This window comes from Crocuta crocuta, unplaced genomic scaffold (genome assembly GCF_008692635.1).
Source record: "Crocuta crocuta isolate KB4526 unplaced genomic scaffold, BGI_CrCroc_1.0 scaffold56, whole genome shotgun sequence".
Taxonomy (NCBI): domain Eukaryota; kingdom Metazoa; phylum Chordata; class Mammalia; order Carnivora; family Hyaenidae; genus Crocuta; species Crocuta crocuta.
Window position 1 is genome coordinate 3,120,009 of NW_027531334.1, and position 19,117 is coordinate 3,139,125.

The 19,117-nt window shown below is 41.2% G+C and overlaps 1 protein-coding gene across 1 annotated transcript in view; it reads left to right on the top strand.

Annotated features, from left to right (window-relative positions):
• The window catches only part of LOC144238110 (cell surface glycoprotein CD200 receptor 2-like), a 28,070-nt gene extending 10,221 nt beyond the window's left edge, over window positions 1–17,849 (top strand). Inside the window, exons 3-7 of the mRNA XM_077771863.1 lie at window positions 3,074–3,391; window positions 3,521–3,769; window positions 8,593–8,716; window positions 12,237–12,332; window positions 17,642–17,849. Coding sequence (XP_077627989.1) covers window positions 3,074–3,391; window positions 3,521–3,769; window positions 8,593–8,716; window positions 12,237–12,332; window positions 17,642–17,849 — 995 coding nt within the window. The remainder of the gene's footprint in view (window positions 1–3,073; window positions 3,392–3,520; window positions 3,770–8,592; window positions 8,717–12,236; window positions 12,333–17,641) is intronic.
• The last annotated feature ends 1,268 nt before the right edge of the window (window positions 17,850–19,117 follow it).

The window sequence follows — 19,117 nt, forward strand, 5'->3', positions numbered from 1 at the left end:
CACAGCGGATGCAGCATGTGAATTGGCTCTTAGGGGAAGAGGAGCATTTTCGGAGACAGACAGTGGCGTGCAGGCCACCCCAGAGAGGGCAGGAACGATGTGAGGACAGACCTAGATCTGCAGGTGTGCTTGGTGCTTTCTTTGTGAAGTGTGGGGGTGACCTTGGGGTGACAGGATGGCAAAGGTGAGTCAATGTGAAAAAGAGGCCTTAGAAGCCAACGCCAGGACGTGCAAGGACTGTCTTGGGGCAGGGGGAGGTCTCTGAAGGCTGCTAGAGGGAGGGGATCACACCCGTGTCACAGAATCCTGGACCTGCTGCAAGGCCAGGCGTGAACTGAAGAGGGGAGAGATGGGAGACAGACACAGACGTCAGGAGGCTTCTGCGGGCACCCAGCTGTGTGGACCTAGGGTCTGGCAGTGAGCACAGAAAGGAAAAGCCCAAAAGCCCATGGGGGTTGTCTGTGTGCAGAAGGCCGGAGGAGACGAGAGGAGAGTCGTAGACACAGGAAGCAGGAAAGCTGGGACGTGACTGCTGGTTCCGGAGCAAAGAGGGGAATCTACCCACTTTCCCTCTGTGACGGGAGGTGAAATCCCCGTAGCTGATCACAGGGCTGTGAGATTATATTTGAGAGACAGGTGCCAGCCCCTCTGAGTGTGGAGGAGACCTGGTCACTGGTAAATTATCACAACCGGTGTGAATGGAGAAAGAGGAAGATTCAGAAAGGGTGAAAAACAGCGGTCACAGGTGGAGGGGGTTGCTGGAGGGCAGAGAGCAGAGGAAGGTGAGAGAACAGACAGTGTCCACGGTGCTTGGGACCCTCGCCCTGGGAACTTCTCTGGAGACGGTGCCCCTATTAAAACACATATGATTATTTGATTAGCTAGTACTTTTTCATTTTTATGAAAGTTTATTTATTTATTTATTTTGAGAGAGAGGGAGAGGGGGAGAGAGAGAGCGAGCGAGCATGTACTTGTGAGTGGGAGAGGAGCAGAGAGAGAAGGAGAGAATCTCAAGTAGGCTGTGCAGGGTCAGCCCAGAGCATGACGCAGGGCTGGATCTCATGGACAATATCATGACCTGAGCCAAAATTGAGAGTTGTACGCTTAACTGACTGAGTCACCTAGGCACCCCACTATTACTATTACTTTCCTTTAAGAGAATAGAGTCAGATCTTAAGGATAAATAGCAGGCAAAATAGTAAAACCTTAGACTGTTCACAAGCAGAAGTGCAAACCCCTGAGGTCAGAGAAGAATATTCACAATGTGCTCTCACTGGCCTATTCTCATTCTGGTTTCATCTTCAGCACCTTGACCATGGGCACATGGAGCTCACCCACACCCCCCTCTGGCTGTCCTCCAAGCAGCCACCTTCTTGCTTTCCTCTAAGACTAGACCGCGGTGTAGGATTCCTGTGCCACTTGCTGTGGTGAAGAGGCATGGATGTAACTGCTGTCTCTGAACTGCTTTAAAATACCCCCTTGCTTCACATAGTTATGGGATCTTGATTTGTCGTGAAATGCAAGGGCTTTATTCCATCACAGAAGAGGCAAGTGACACCAAAAAAGGAGAGAAGGGATCTCAAATGAAGAGTTTAGCAGTCACAACCTCCATCCAGATAACCACTTTGCTCTATTCAGCTAGTTCTGCTCACATTAAAGTGATGAGCTCCCTGCCCATCACCTGGGTTACAGGTGCAGGGACCCTGATTCCCCTAATCCCCTCTCAGCAAACCCCTCCCAGTCATGGAAACATGATATTGGTTTATGGAGAAGCCAGAACTATTATATTGTAGATATCGTGGAGGTTGCAGGGCTTTATTTTTACTTTAAAGTTGGATGAAAGAAGTAAATTTATTTAATTCTCATAATTAGATAGAATATACAGACACACTCTGTGAGCAAAGTTCAAAGTTGAACTGTTTGGCAGTCCACATGTGACTCAATAGGAAGGAAGGAGGGAAGGAAGGAAGAAAGGAAGGAAGGAAGGAAGGAAGGAAGGAAGGAAAGGTGGGATGTATTGATTTTACTGACTGTGTGATTCTCCAAATAAAAAATAGCTTTAAAAATGTGTAGCTTGGGGGGGGTGCCTGGTTTGGTTCAGTCATGTAAACATCTGATTCTTATTTTTGGCTCAGGTCATGATCTCACAGTTTGTGGGATCGAGCCCCACATTGGGCTCTGCACTGTCAGCAGGGAGACTGCTTGGGATTCTCTGTCTCCCTCTCTCCCTGCCCCTCCCCACTCACTCCCTATCTCTCTCAAAATAAATAAACATTAAAAAAAATGTCCAGCTAGGTCAAGATGAATGTTTTATGATGTTTATATTTGTTTGTCAGCAGTAGCACCCTTAAAAATAGGCATTTAGTTCTGATATTACTGATTCTCTCTCATCAAAACTTAGGAGGAGAAAACCAAATCACCAATTTTCCCACTTTCTATGCTGAGAAATATGAGTTATAAGAAAGTGAAATAGTGTCTATGACCAAATGATTAGATTTAGGTGACTTTGTCCTTTATATTGTGTTTTCTTGTTTGTTTTCTACATATCAAAACTTCTGAAGTACTTTTTAAAATTCTTAAATATTTATCACACATATATTAAATACAGTTTTTGTAAGAACACACTATACAGGAGAAAAATAAGGTTATCTTTGGATTAGTTTTAATGTACCCTATGCATTTTGCACATTTAATATTTTTTGCAAATCTTATATTTTTGGAATAAGACCACCAGCAAAGTCATGGTCTAGTACCACTTTATGTAATATGTTGTGGAAAATTTATTTAATTTTTCTTTTTAAAAATTTTTAATGTTTTATTTATTTCTGAGAGAGAGAGACAGTGTGGGCATGGGAGGGTCAGAGAGAGAGGGAGATACAGAATCTAAAAAGGCTCTAGGCTCTGAGCTGGCAGTCAGCACAGAGACCGACACCCATGAGCCATGAGATCATGACCTGAGCCGAAGTCAGACGCTTAACCAACTGAGCCACCCAGGTGCCCCTGTTGTGAAAAATTTAACATGAATTTCTTTATCAAGCTTGTCTTTCATCATTCTCTTTGTGTGTGTGTCCAGCTAACACTTCCCTGTCTGTACATGTGGGTACAGAGGCTGTGCTCTCTTGCCCTCCCGTCACCTTGACAGCTGTGCAGGTAACCACCTGGGAAATAACCCTCAGAGACCAGCCTGCCTGCACTAGAGCCTACAGGAGAGATACGAACGAGACCAGGGCCAAAAACTGTAGTGACGAGACAATATCCTGGGACACCAGACATGATCAGAACCCTGTCCTTCAGATTGATCCAGTGGCCATCACTCATGATGGATATTACAGGTGTGAGGTGGCCACACCTGAAGGGAATTTCTATCAGGGATATCACCTGCAAGTGACAGGTAAGGAGCATCATGTATGGTGGTGTTTCGGATAACCCGATTCGGACTCAAACAAATGTCTCTCTGTATTGGATCCATATCCCTGAGTTAAGACTCAAGTGTTTCCCCCTCCCCCCCCCATGTCTGCAGTGCCCCCTGAGGCGACCCTGTTTCGAGGCAAGAATGGAACTGTCGTGTGCAGGGCAGCTGCAGGGAGGCCAGCGGCGCAGATCTCCTGGACCCCAGCGGGAGATTGTGACACTGAGGAAGAGCCCCTGGGCAATGACACAGTGACTGTGCAGAGCACGTGCCGCTGGGAGGACCACCCGGTGTCCACTGTGTCCTGCTCTGTGTCCCATCTCACTGGCAACCAGAGTCTGTCCATAGAGTTGATTCAAGGTAATCACCTGTTTTATTTAGTGTAATGAACTTGTTGCTCATCATTTTCCTCCACTGATTATGAGTAACCAAGAAGAAAGCAACCAAGAAGAAAGGAACTTGTGGTCCTGATTTGAAGATATTCCCTAAAACTTAACTGGGTAATGCATTAGTAGGCTAGAGAAATAGTTCCTATTTCTTTGTCAAATGGAAGGAATAAATTTAATAACTTTTTACCAATACACTCTCTAAATACGTTTCATTCTGGAGTCCGTGAACATTTTTTTAAAAAATATTTTTATTTATTTCTAGGAGAGAGAGAGAGAGACAGCATGAGCAGGGGAGGGTCAAAGAGAGAGGGAGATACAGACTCTGAAATAGGCTCCAGGCTCTGAGCTGGCAGTCAGTACAGAGCCCGACGCGGGGCTCGAACCCACGAACTGCGAGATCATGACCTAAGCAAAAGTCAGATGCTTAACCGACTAAGCCACCCAGGCGCCCCCGTGAACATTTTTTTAACTTAGTATCTATTGACTTTTACTTTGAGATTAATATTCATATAAAATAGCAAAACTTGTACATAATTTAACAATACTTATTCAGTAGATAGATAAGATAGATTCTTGTAATCACCCCTTTTTGTTACTCTGAGGAGACAAGATTTCCTTCCTCCATTTCCTTGTCATCTGAAATCTATACAGCAATTCATTCGCCTAATATTTATTGAATGTTCTTATGTGCTTGAGGCTGTCATAGAAAGATGAAAAGACAAGGTCCATGCCTTCATATCATTCTAGAATGTATAACCTAGTGGTTAGAAGAAAAGCCTTTGGCACACTATGGCTTTTCGCATACCAGCTGTGTGAGTGGAAACAATATTTATTTCTTTGTCTCATGGCTTTTAAAAAAATTGAGATATAATTGACATATACTGTCACTTAATTTCAGGTGTACACATAATGATTTGATATTTGTGTATTCTGCAAATGATCACACCAATTAGTTTAGTTACATCTCATGGTTTCTTCATTGGTAAATGAGATGACAGAACCCACCTCACGGAGTTATCTTGAGAATTTAAAAAGAATAATATATTGGCTTAACATAGTGCCTATCACAGAGTTGGTACTCAATATATTTTAGCTACTGTATTTACTATACTAACAAATGTTATCTCTTATGTTTATATTAATAAATGTTGGTTACTTTATTGATTACATTAATACATATTAGCTATGGTATTCATTATTATACTATTAAAAACCATCATATCCTGTTAATTATTCCTCATACCATCTCTCAAAATCATTTTTTGCAACCATTTTATTGAGACCAAATTTACGTACCGTACAATTCACCCACTTTAAGTGGTGGTGAACTCTGGTGCGTTCACAGGTAGGTAACCATCGTCCCAATCAATTTTAGAATATATTCCTCACTCCAAAAGGAAACCTCTACCCTTTAGCTATCACTCTCTAATCCCAGAAATCTGCCAGCATTAGGCAACCACTAATCTACTTTCTGTTTCTGTAGATTTTCCCATTTTGGTCATTTCACATTTATGGAACCATAAAATATGTGCCCTTTGGTACTGGCTTCTTTCCCTTGGGATAATGTTTTCAAGCATTATCCATGCTGTAGCATATACTAGTGCATTCACTTCTATTCCTTATTTTCCATTTTCAATCTCCCACCGACTCTAGGCCCTTATTTTATACTTCTTATCTCTGGAGATATGCAGTTATCTGCAGTTGCACCTTACTTTTCCTGCCACAGACCAAGTATTTAACCTATACTCTATATGTGTTTTTCCCTTCCATGTCCTGAGAGACTTTGCTTCAGTAATTATCCTTGCTCTCTTTTGTTCAGTCTTTGTTCCACAAATCCTTTCCTTAAGGCTGATTATATGAACTTGCCTGTTTTCCTCCCATGTTTAAAAATAGATGCTATGACTTCTTCAAACTCTTAGCTCTTGCCTTTCACTCACATCCAAGATGATTTAAAAGAGGCATCTATATTCACTGCTTCTTCTAAATCACTTCACATCTACCCCCTTAACTCTCCTGGAATCTCTCTGAACAGGAAATGTTCTAACAAAAAGCTAAAGCCCTCTCTGATGCCAAACAAAATAGAAAATTTTAATTCTAAGTTATTAATTAGCTTCTTTGTGATATTTGATATGGCCTTTCCTCTCTTCTCACCTATTTTCCTCCCATAATTACTTGGTTCTCTTCTTAATCTTTAGTCAACTTCTTTATCTTAGATAGATTGATTTCCATCTATTCATTCTATGAAGGAAGGCATTTCAATGAGTTCCATCATTGGCTCTATTCTCTTTTCACCTTTACCCCTATTCCTTGAAGGATCTCATCCATACATGTGGCTCCAACTGCTGCCTAATTCTTGACTCTCAAATACGTATATTTAGCCCAGTTTTCTCTCCTTGGATATATGATCAAAACCAGTTTCCAATCGAATGTCTTCAATTTTTTTTTTTAATGTTTTATTTATTTCTAGGAGAGAGAGAGAGACAGCGTGAGCAGGGGAGGGTCAGAGAGAGAGGGAGCCACAGACTGAAACAGGCTCCAGGCTCTGAGCCGGCAGTCAGCACAGAGCCTGACGCGGGGCTCGAACCCACGAACTGCGAGATCATGACCTAAGCGAAAGTCGGACGCTTAACCGACTAAGCCACCCAGGCGCCCCCAATCGAATGTCTTCAAATGGATGCATCCATATGCTCTCAACTTGCATATTCCTGAAAAGGAATTCCTCTTCTTCATCCCTCCATAGGCTCCATACTTATATTTTGTCTTGATAAATGACTCAAGCCAGAAAATTAGAGATATCCTACAATATCACTCTTACTTATTTCCCATATTCACAATCAGCCACTATGTTATGTTGATTTTATCTTAAAATTTTTTCTTAAATCTAGATCTTTTTCTTTTTCTCCTTTGCTTGGTGGAGCACATGATCATCTCTCCCCAAATTATTACAGTATCCTTGTAATAGGTCTTCTGGCCTGTAACTTACCTCCCTCCAATTTATGACCTACACTGTTGCCAGTGGCTTTAAAAATTTTTTTTCTTAATATTTATTTATTTATTTTTGAGAGAGACAGAGACAGAGTGTGAGTGGGGGAGGAGCAGAGAGAGAGGGATACACAGAATCCGAAGTAGGCTCCAGGCCCTGAGCTGTCAGCACAGGGTCCGATGCGGGGCTCGAACCCACGAGCTGCGAGATCATGACCTGAGCCGAAGTTGGACGCATAACTGACTGAGGCACCCAGTCACCCCTAAAGTGACATTTCTAAAATGAAAAACATTTTAGCCCCAGTGGCTTCTCTTTGTCTCTGGGAAAGCTAAACCCCTTTGATCTGCTGTTCTCTTTAGGCTCCTGTCTTGCTAATCTTTAGCCTGCACCCATGCATGTGGGGCTGTTTGGACCCCTCAAAAGGGTTATCTTTTCTTATTCTCCTGTACACGCAATTGTACATCATGCACGTAATTGCTACTTCTCCACAATGCATTTCTTTCCTCATACGCTCTTCTTTCATTCCATTTGTTCAATTCCTATTGAAGTCTTAAGACTTAGTTCAAAATCATTTCTCTGGGATAATTTTCCTTCTCCCTGCAGTTTGGTTAGCTGTTCCTACTCTGTGCTCATGTAAGGCCCCATGTACCGCATAGTACATGCCTCTGAGTACCTCGTAGTCCCGTAATTGATGGTCCACTTCTCTGACTCCCAGTACAGCATAAACTCCTTTAGAGTAAGAAACATATTCTTCATTTCTCTATCCCCAGGGTCTGTCACAGTGCCTGACACATACAAATAACTACAGAAGTAGGTTCAAATCATCACAGTCTTCATCTCCATGTACCCCACTCTCTGCTCCCTTACATTTGAATTAAGATAATGAATTCTTCAAGTCTTTGCTCAAATTATTTCTTTCCCTTTAAAAGTTCTTCCTTCTTCTCTTAACGTATGTAATCCTGTTAATTGTCAAGTCTCAGTTCAACCCAGTTGGCCCTGACCTCCCAGTTGGAGTCGATTCAGTTTTCTTATTCCTTCGATGATTTACAATCTGTAATGCTCACTTAGCACGGGTTGCTCTCTTATAAGTGATCCTTTCATTTGTACGTAAATGACTTCTTTAATTGGATTGTGAGTTTTTGAGGGCTGTGACACTGTCTTCCTCTTCCCTGATAGTGCCAAAAAAGGAGGTTGTCTCACAGTGTTCTGGTTTAGTATTTGAGCAGGTTATTTAACAGGATGACATTTATTTTGGAGCCAAGAGTCAGAATAGTTTACTTTGGTTGCCATTTTCATAGAAGTAAAACTTCAGAATGATAGTCCGAATTAGTTTCATTTTATCTTTTCAATAATTCTTGGGGCCATTTTACAGATAAATAAATGAAAGTAGGGAGACATAAAATATCCTACTAAATTAAAGGGTTCCAGCAGCTCAGTGACAAAACTACTCTACTGTGTGGAAAGTATTATCAGATAGTGCTCAAAATGTTAATACCCCCAAAGACTAACATTTACGAAGGAAATTAGAAAGTATATTTACTTTTTTTCTTATAAAATTGGGAAGTACTAGCAATGCTTACTGCGTATTCATTCAGAAAGTATTTATTGAAAATCTACTGTGTATAAAACAGACATGGTTCCTAAACTCTGTGATGAAAGAATATCTTAGTCTAGAAGATGTTTTGATTACGATAGTCTGTGAACTTTTACGAATATTTTAAAAGTCTCTTTTAAACAATTGACCCTATTTTGTTTACTAGAGGAATCTTGAAATGACTCTTCATCACTGCCTGTGTTGCTTGTATTTAAAGGTGTCTTAATCCTGAAATTTCCAGCATCAACCTTACTGATCATTCTGTATGTGAAATTCTCTCTATTCTTGGTTATCCTGGTCATGGTGGGACTCATCTACTTCCAGGGAATAAAAGATTGCAGGTAGGAAATAAAGACTAAAAAATATATAGACTCATTAGAAAGATGACATCATTGTAAGACTTTGAGTTTACAGTATTCTGGGAAAAGCTGGACATCGTTTTTGGCATATTGTTTGTTCCCTTAGCCCCTTCTTTGATATATAAGCTTTGTTAACACCTGAGAGCCCAGGAAGACCTGCATGCAGCCGTGGGCAAAATATTCTGATTCATTACAGTGTCTTCCTGAGAGACAACCTGTCCTAGGCCACCCTTTAAGAATTCTGTGGGGGGAATGAAGTTTAACTAGGGTTTCTTAAGTGTTTACTCTTTTGTTTCTATGCCTGTGAAGGCTTCTATTCATTACTACTTAATTATATATTTTTATTTCATTTTTGCTTAAAATTTTTTTTTAATGTTTATTTTTTAGAGAGAGAGTGTGTGAGCAGGAGAACGGCAGAGAGAGAGAGAGGGAGACCCAGAATCTGAAACAGGCTCCAGGCTCTGAATTGCCAGCGCAGTGCCCAACACGGGGCTCAAACTCACAAACCACAAGATCAAGACCTGAACTTAAGTCAGACACTTAACTGACTGAGCCACCCAGGTGTGCCTATTTTTACTTTTTATTTAAGTGTATTTACTTATTTTGAGAGAGAGAGAGAGAGAGAGAGAGAGCATGTGTGGGAGGGTCTGAAAGAGGAGAGAATCCCAAGCAGGCTCCACACTGTTAGCACAGAGCCCAACTCAGCGCTTGAACTCACAAAACGTGATATCATGACCTGAGCAGAAATCAAGAGTCAGACACTTAACTGACTGAGCCACCCAGGCACCCCATGCTCAATTATATACTTTATTATTTTTTTCTTTTGTAGAGCATGAAAATCGAAGAATCTGGAAGTTGATTTAGATTTGATGAGACATCACAAAAAACAACCAGTTAAGAGCAGTCTTTGGGTTCAACATCAAACTCAACTGCTCCTGTTACTATTTGATTGATATATTTGTGTTTATGAGAATCAAAGTGATAATTGGCAAATTCTGTTTCAAACTCTTAGCATATGTATATTTACACACATGCAAAAGCTTGCTGCCTGCCATCGCCATCAATGGTGCCTAGGATGACTCATCTACTTTCCCCTTTGCCCTACTGAATTCTGATTCGCAAACAAGAAACAGCCCTGCTTCTCAGCCTAAAGAGGAAGATGACTCAGCAAAAGGCAAATAGCAATGCTGGGCTGTTTTTTCTACACCCCTTGGGTTCTTTGGCTAGTGCTTTCATCCTAGCTTCTTGTTTCCTCTGCCCTCTGAATATGCTAACTAATTTTGCAATGTCAGGAGCCATTACAAACACTGCCTTCAAGTCCACCTGTAGCTGACCTCTCATCCCTTTCTTGCTTGCTAGTAAGTAGCAGGACAGTCATATTGCATGTTTGACTTGATTGCTGAATAAATGGCCAGGAGTCATTTTTAGCACTACTTTTATTTTTGAAGAAATTATACGTTGATTCCAAATAAGGAGTTGTTAGAGTCATTGGAGACAGTGCTGAAAGTCACCTCACCTTTTAGAGGTCCACTGTCTCAATTCTCTCTCTTGTCAGCACTGCAGGTTGGCGTGGATCAATGGTGGAGGAATAAGGGTTCCTGGGGAAACCCCAACCTATGCTAGGGCCGCTGTAAACAGGAACCCTATATGGTAATCCTATAGTAAAAAGTATTCTTTGATTAAGAGAATTTCTTTTGTAAGGTGGCAGGTGATTCAGGCTATTACTTTTATTTTTAGCAAGGCTTGAAGGCAGAAAATGAATGCATACTACTCTCTCGAAGATAATATATGAGTAGGATGGTCTGATTGGTGAAACAAACAACCTCCCAGTATCAGTGTATTCATACCACAAAAGTTTAATTCTCTCTCACTTCATACCCCAGCACAGGTTGGTGGATCTAGGGCAGGAAACAGCAAATTTGGTTCTGCTCTAGGCTAACATTTTACCCTATGGCTCTGGCCTTCTCAGAGTATTCTCCACTCATCTGGGGAATGGGAAAGACAGGGAGAACAGGGGATTCAGGTGGGAGGTTTTTATGAACCAGGCCTGGAGTAGTAATGGCTTCTGCTCACATTCTATTAGCTAGTACTTGTCACATGGGCACACGAACTTCTAAGGAAGCTGAAAAATGTCGCATAGCAGGCTTGGCAGAAATAAAGTCAGGTTTGGGGTACATATGGCCAGTCTCTGCCTACCGTAGAGGATAGGACGAGTGCTAAGATTAATACCTACTCCATTAGTAACTGAACATGGGCCAAGAAATAGGTTAGTAAATAATTTCATCTACAAATATACTAGCTCTTTTCTCTTTTTTTTTTTTATTATAAATCCCTCATATTTACAACAGGGCACAGAATGGAAAAAAGCCTAATACTGTGATTCCTTCACAGACTCAAAAACACTGGCACAGACTGCTAGTTGCCTCATCTTCCCCTTTCTCTTTGGGGCAGATTATATTCATGATTCTTAGTCTTTGCCCCTCCCTCTAGCCATGTAATTTGTCAGTGACTTTAAAGTTGGAAACATAAAATGCTTGTTTCTCTAGCCCATGTAATTTGCTTTCGCCAATTAGAATCCAATGAGATTGGAATGAGATCCAATGAGAACAGAAATGGCAGTGAACCGGTTTTGAGTCTAGGTCTCAAGAGGTCCTGTGTGTTCTACTGCTAGTCCATGGGAACATGCCTGGGTTAGTCGGCTGCAGTATGAGAAACATGTAGAGCAGAGCTGGTTCATGCTATTCCCGTTCCCCCTCTCTCTGTTGAGGCTAACCTAGGTAATCCAATAGTTAGCCATCTCTTAGGCAAGGGAGAGGCCCATTCAAAATCAGAAGAGCTGCCTACCTGACCTTCAGATGATCCCAGACATCTAAGTGATTGTTGCCACAGAGGTTTTGTGATTGTTATACAACATCATTGTGATACTCAGTCTCTATACATTGCTTAATAACATAACTCCAATATTATTTAGTACGGAGACACACTTAAATAAAAGACATTTCTCAGTTCCCCTTGCAACTGAGTATAACTACCCATAAAAATTTTTACAAATGAGTTGTAAACATAAACCTTGTATATCCCTTGAAAGAAAGAAGAGATCCTCTTTTGCTTTTCCCCCTTATCTCCTGGACTACAACACTGATGTAATGATGGGAAGTCCAGCAGCCAACTTGGGCCTTGACATTGGATGGATGACATTGAGGATGGAAGTCACTCACTAAGACAGTGGAAAAGAAAGACAGAAGGATCTGGGGCCTTAATGACTATGGAGTTGCCATATCAACCCCAGACTACCTACCATAAAATTCTTCTGTGTGAGAGAAAACATACTATTTTGTTCATGCCACTATTATTTTGAGTTCTACTTTATAAACAGTTGACCTTAATCCTGGTTAATGCAAATACCTAGTTTGCCATTTTCAAGGTTTGTGGTCAGTCTTGCAACACAGGTTATGCTCTATTCATGCGTATTTTTCATGGTCTATTTTTATTCTTTCCACAGAGATTATGAAACAAATGTCACTTCAGAAGATAGTAATGATAGGTATAAGAGCCATCTCTATAATAGCTCCAGAAGAATTGCTGCTTATATAAACCTGTAGGATGTTATGGGCTTTTGATAGGAAAGGGCTTGGGAATCTGGAGATGTGCAACGATCATCTAATAGTCAGCCAATCCCTAGACATGTGAGGAGATGTCTGCATTACAGGATTGGGAAGATAAAGACACTGTCATGGGCTCAGAGAGATGTGATCAGGAGAAACAGAGGAACTGAAATCTATGCGGCTTTATTGTGTTAACCCTTTTTCGTCATTATTGAAATGAAAGGACTCCATTATTCATGGAAGAGATTTATCTGAATTCATCTTCTTCACTACCATGATTTTCTATGTGATATCATTTTTGAAGAGTGAAAAGCTATAGCCACCGTCTCTCAACCTCTTTACCCACCCTTGCATAAAGACAAAAAACATTTTTTCTTTTCTAAGCACACACACACACACATATATCTCCAATAAATATACACACACACACATATATATATCCAATAAATTAATTGTTGTCCTAAATCGAGGGAAATTGGGAGCACCCTTTAGCAAAACATAATGGAAAGCCACTAGATGGTGCTTCAACTTAATTCTTTTAACAATCTGAAGCAAGCTAAAATTACTATCTAAATTCAGACAGTAATCCTGCATTTTTTTTCTTTAATTTTTCCATACAACTGACTCTCCATTTACTAATTCTTTAGGTCTACTTGAGTAATTTGGAGACAACTACAGAAGGAAGGAAATTTTGTTAAAAAGAAAAAAAATTTTCAGTTCTGAAACTTGAACTGCACTGTTCCTGCTACTTAATTTCAGTAGAAGCATTTTGTTTATTAAATGAGATAAGGGTGGATATCAACAGTCTCATTTCAGGAAAAAAGACATGTGAGAATCCCTTGGTGGTTAAACCAAGATTAGTACTTCTTATTTCTTAAATGGAGTGCTGAGAGCCTAGATCACTAAAGAGCAAATAGCTGCTTGTTGGTGTTAATAGCAGCAGATGGTTGGTGCTACAAATAAAATGAGCTGGCGGTCTCTACTTCTTGTGTCCAACCCCATGTTTCATCTCCCATGACTTTTAGAGGCCTATGTGGTATTCTAAAGCTGGAGGGAAGCTACAGATAAGTCGGTCAACTTCCTTGTTTTACAAAACAGGAAACTAAGGCACTCAGAGTTAAGTAACTGTTGGGTGTCACTAAGAAGCCAGCTGGAATGTGAACTTGCTTTGCTTGCTCATGAGAGCACTCCTAATGTAGACTTTACAGATTGCTTTGTTTGAAGTGAGAGTTGAGGTTCAAGAGGGAATTTATGGGGGGGGTCTTCAAAAAGATGACAAAATTTAAAACTGAAATAACACGTGAAATGAGATTAATTGCTATCTTCAAGGAAGGATTGGATGCTATTATTAAAAATTGAGTGTCACCACATGCCAAGTATATCACACTAAGCTTTGAGAATTCAAGCACAATGGAGAGGTTTTTAAAATTGCTTGTTGGGGGTGCCGGGGTGGCTCAGTCGGTTGAGCGTCTGACTTCGGCTCAGGTCATGATCTCATGGGTTGTGTGTTNTATAATCTGGAAGCAAGAGGAGAGGAAAAGAGAAAATTTTGGGTTTTTGTTCAGGGAAAATTTCTTTTAGGGAAATACACCAACAGTTTGGAGAGGAAAGGTAAAGCTCAGCTTGTGGAATGCATTGGGAATACCAAAATAAAGGGAACTAAAATGATCAGCATAATTTTTTTTAAAAAAAGGGTTTCTGGGCTCCAGTGATTAGAATTTGGGGGGGCCCTTGAGGAATCAGATAGATGAAGAAATAGACTAGGTTTTGGATACAAAGAGAGAGTTGATTGGTCATAAATTTTCCATGATGACATAGATAAAGAATTTTAGAATTAAGGATGCCTCTCTGTTAACATTAGGTAAAGTCTGTTTTATACAATGACCTTTATGTGATTAATGGTGATTTAGAAATAAAGGAAGAGGGAACTCTAGCCACATCCTGGGGAAAACAGTATACAGAAGGCAGCAGTTGGCAGGGCTGGTGATGAGAAATCAAGGGTGACCAAGAAATTGGTCTGGGATTTAAAATTTTTAAGTGGGCGCCTGGGTGGGTCCGTTGGTTAAGCGTCCAACTTCGGCTCAGGTCATGATCTCACGGTTCATGGGTTCGAGCCCTGCATCAGGCTCTGTGCTGACAGCTAGCTCAGAGCCTGGAGCCTGCTGGAGATTCTGTATCTCCCTCTTTCTCTCTTCCCCTCCCCTGCTGTGCTCTGTCTCTGTCTCTCTCAAAAATAAATAATAAACATTAAAAAAATAAAATAAAATTTTAAGTGAAAGATGACAAGAAGCCAGCAAGGAAAGGTAGATCATTAAAGTCCAGTACTGATGCTGTAATAGAGGTATGTATGCAGTGCTATAGCAATCAAAGGAAGGAATACTCAGTTCTGACTGAATGTGTGGGCTGTAGGTCAGGAAAAGCACTGGGTGGTTTAGAAGGCTTTCAGCTGCAATAAACAGAAAGCAGTGTTCTGACTTAATCAAAAACGACCTTTAGTATCTTATAGAAGAAGGCATCCAGGAGTAGAACCAGCTTCAAGTTTGGTTGTTTCCATAGCTGTATGCAATCTTGAAGGGCCTAGAGTTTATGCTCATCTGTGCTCTGCCATCATCAGCGTTTGCTTATCCTCAGGCTGGAAGTGAGAAGATGGCAGCCACCCCAAGGTCGTACATCACGCCCAGTGAAAGAGGGCTGACCTCCTCTTCTTCAAATCCCATCTTACTCATGAGGACCAACGGCCTCTTGCATCTCCCGTTCGTTTCCTCTCTTGTCTGACAGGCCAAGATCACAGGACAATTCTTTATGTAATCTCTGGCAAAGAGACTGAGATCATGCTTATGATGATTAGGACTTTTGTGCAGGGGGCTTACGTCAGCACCTTTCACGAGGCACATATCTCAGTCAGAGAGGAATGGACAGAGACCTGAACAAAACCTGGAGCTTTGGTAAGGCATCAGCACTGGAGAATGCCTGGAAAGCCTTAGTGAAGAAGATGGTAACAGTCAAGCTGAGTTCTAAAAGGTGCACAGGAATGCTGTAGGTGGTCAAGGGCAGGGAAGAAAGGCATGGAAGGAGAGAAGACAACATGGCTGAAGGCAGGAGGTTGTGACAGGGCATGTCTCAGGGCAAGAGGGAGACTGTCTGTTATCATCCCATACAAGTCCTACATTTCAGGAAGTCATCTGGGGACACAAGACTGCTATTCTGTTGAGAATGCCAGGAGTGTTTTGCAGATCAAGCAAATCTTGATGAATTTATAACATTTGCTGAACAGAATGTCCAAATCTTCTGACTGATTCACCCAGCACTGATTTTAAGATCAAATAAGGAGCCAAGAACATTGGCTTATACACAGCGGAGAACCAAAGAGAGGCAGGGAGCTCAGCCTAGAGAGGCAGGAGGTTGGCGGGATGAAGTCACTTATCTCCAAAGGGCGGGACTCAGTTTCTAAGCAGGGTAAAGCCTGCAGAGTTGAGATATTTCTTATTATTCTGATTTCCTTTAATAAGACGTGAAAATAATTCTTGCGCTTAACCCAGCTGAAGAGGGTTTTGAGGATAATCTTTATAAATTTATGAATGTTCTTGAAGAAAATGCTATAGAAACACAAACCTTGTTATTTGTCCCTGCTTTCAGATATCTTTTATGCACACATAGGAATGTTTTAAAAAAACTGCCCTAAAACATCTCTCCTACCTAAAATACAGAGACTCCACACACGGACAACCACAGACATAGATTTCCATTTGCAGTTATGTCCTCTACTTTGAAGTTCCCACACTTTGAGGAGAAAGCTCTGTAGAGGATGGCAATCATTAGAGACGGGGGAAGTGATCATCTCTGCACAGAGAGTGGGGAGGGCATGGGACTAATCAAGACAATTTGAAAATTTAACAAGAGGGAGAGGGAAAAAAAACATGCATGGGCTCCAAATCAGAAGAAATCAATTTAAACAAGACACACTAAAACAAAAAGATTTGTGAAGGCCACCAAATGTTAAGATTCTTTAGGAGCAGAGAAATGAATCACTTTCCAAATTGCTGTCGTGATTTGCCTGTTAATAAGAATGTGATACTGCTGGGAAAATGAGGTTGTTTATGACATTAATTTTTTACTCTTGTGCCTTACCGTGATGACATTGCTTGAGTACATCACATCTGGTTTGTTTCTTTTTTAAATTTTTAATAATTTTTAAAAATGTTTTTTATGGTTGCCTGAGTGGCTCAGTCGGTTAAGTGGCCAACTTTGGCTCAGGTCATGATCCTGTGGTTCATGAGTTTGAGCCCTGCATTGGCTCTGGGCTGACAGTGCTCTGAGGAGCCTGAAACCTGCTTTGGATTCTGTGTCTCCCTCTCTGTCCTCCCCTGCTCACGCTCTGTCTCTGTCTCTCAAAAATAAATAAATATTTTAAAAAAATTTTTACTGTTTTTATTTTATTAAAAAAAATTTTTTAATGTTTTTATTTTATTTTTGAGTGAGAAACAGCAATAGCAGTGGAGGGACACAAAGAGAGGGAGACACAGAATCCGAAACAGGCTCCAGGCTCTGAGCTGTCAGTACAGAGCCCTACATGGGGCTCGAACCCAGGAACCATGAAATCATGACCTGAGCTGAAGTTGGACACTTAACCCACTGAGCCACCCAGGTTCCCCCCTTGTTAGTTTCTCTTGTATCTTTTATCTCTTGTATCTGTTTCTTTCATAAAGAGACACAATATCTTTATGAAAAGAGAGCAACAGACCTAGTGAGCCACTTGGTTTGTAGCTAACACACAGGTTTTACTATGTTTCTGAAGGGCATGTTGTCTACTGTGCAGCTTTCTCGGGCTCCATAGGGACCACAGAACCTGAAGAGAAAACAGTCTTCCTTTATGGGTAGTGCGAAAACAGGTCATGCTATGCTAAAGATTATTTTGTATATTGCTAGCGACCATTGAAATGGCCATAAGCATCTCTGTACACCTGGTTGAAGCTCTGGAAGCCAGACCACGTTATGTATTTCATATCTGACAACAACAGCTTACAGTTTATTTACAATTTATGCACTCCCAATTTATGATTTTTGGCCTGAGGACACCACGACATAATACTTTAAAAACAAAAACCCAAAGCATTCTCTCACAGACTTTTCTGTATTCCATATTATGGAAAATCCCAACACCATTTCCAAAACCTTGAGTACCAAGGAGTGGCTCAAGATGTCTGCTCCAAGGAACTACAGTAAATATCTTGGGACTAGAAAGAAAGATGAAACAGCTAACATTCCAGCAAGAAGCATCTGTCTTTTGTAATTCTCCCCAAAGCAACATAAAATGGGCAGAGAAAGGCAGCCATTATTTCAACGGGGGCAAAGGAGGTCGGCTCTTTGTAACATTTTCCACCATTCCCTTGCAACTAAAACCCAAATTCCATTACTTTCCAGCTGCCTATCAAAGGAGGGTGTTTGCCGATGCAGCCCAAGGAGGCCTAATCACTATCCGTGGCAGCCCCCGTGTCCTGGAGGATGATTAAATGGCAGAGTCCAGGGAGGAGCTGGATGTGAAACCTTATCCCTAAGCCAAACTCGCCTCGGGTATTTCAAGTTTTTATTTTTTTCTTTTCACTTTTTTTCAGATTCCTATCCAAAACATGCTTTCTTTGGCAGCGCCCCCAGAGGACTGTGAAGTCATAGTGCATAAACTATCCAACTCCTACCTCTGCAGGATAGTGGAACAGACTCAAGACTTGCCAAGCGCAGCTGTTCTCAGGCTAGGGCTCTTTCTGGCCCGCGGAAACCAGCAGATACACGGGCAGAGCGCGCACCCGCACCTGGAGGGCCGCAGAGCATCCATCTTCACCCGGGTGTCAAGCTTCAGGGCGAGACCGTCCATGTGCCCCGAGTCACTCCAGATTTTCAGTGAGCTTCTCACAGTCAACTTTGTTCTTTACAGAGAGACTGAATTGTTGAATTTATCACTGTATTTGTAAATTTATGGATTCAAGATTAAGATAGTTTCACCCTACCTTTTCTTTCTTAATATAATGTTTATTTATTTTTAAGTGAGACAGAGCGCAAGAAGGCGAGGGGCAGAGAGAGAGTCGGAGACACAGAATCTGAAGCAGGCTCCAGGCTCCAAGCTGTCAGCACACAGCCCCATGTGGGGCTTGAACCCACAAACCATGAGATCATGACCTAAGCTGAAGTCGGATGCTCAACCAACTGAGCCATGCAGGCGCCCCATCTACCCTACCTTTTCAATCTGATCTTCCACTGACTCAACTCCTCTTATTCCTACCTACATCGCCACTATGCAGCTTTTCCGGAAATTTCTCCTCACCCTTCATGGTTGCATCTTCTGCCTGGCTTGTGCTGTTCCTCCTGTGGTAAAGACTTTTACCTCTCCCTGCCTTTTGAAAGACCAATGTCTCTTCAATGATACTGTATCTGTGAAACTTTACCCTAGGTCATGTTCTGAGCTAGACATTGACCCACCACAGTACTTTTTTAAAAATAGTACTTTGTGGATTATTAAGACCCCTGGCTTTACAGATATTTGTGTCCACGTGTCCCCACCACTGAATTATGAGATCCATGATGGCAGATGTCCGGTCTCAACTATTTTTATATTTTCCAAAGGGCCTAGCACAGTGTCTTATACATAGTGAGTACTCAATAAATGTATGCTGAATTTGAATTTAAAAATTCAAAATAATAAATACTGATACAGGTATAATCATTAAAGGGATGAATAGGAATGAGAAAAAATATTTGCAACATATGTAAGACAAAATATTATTAG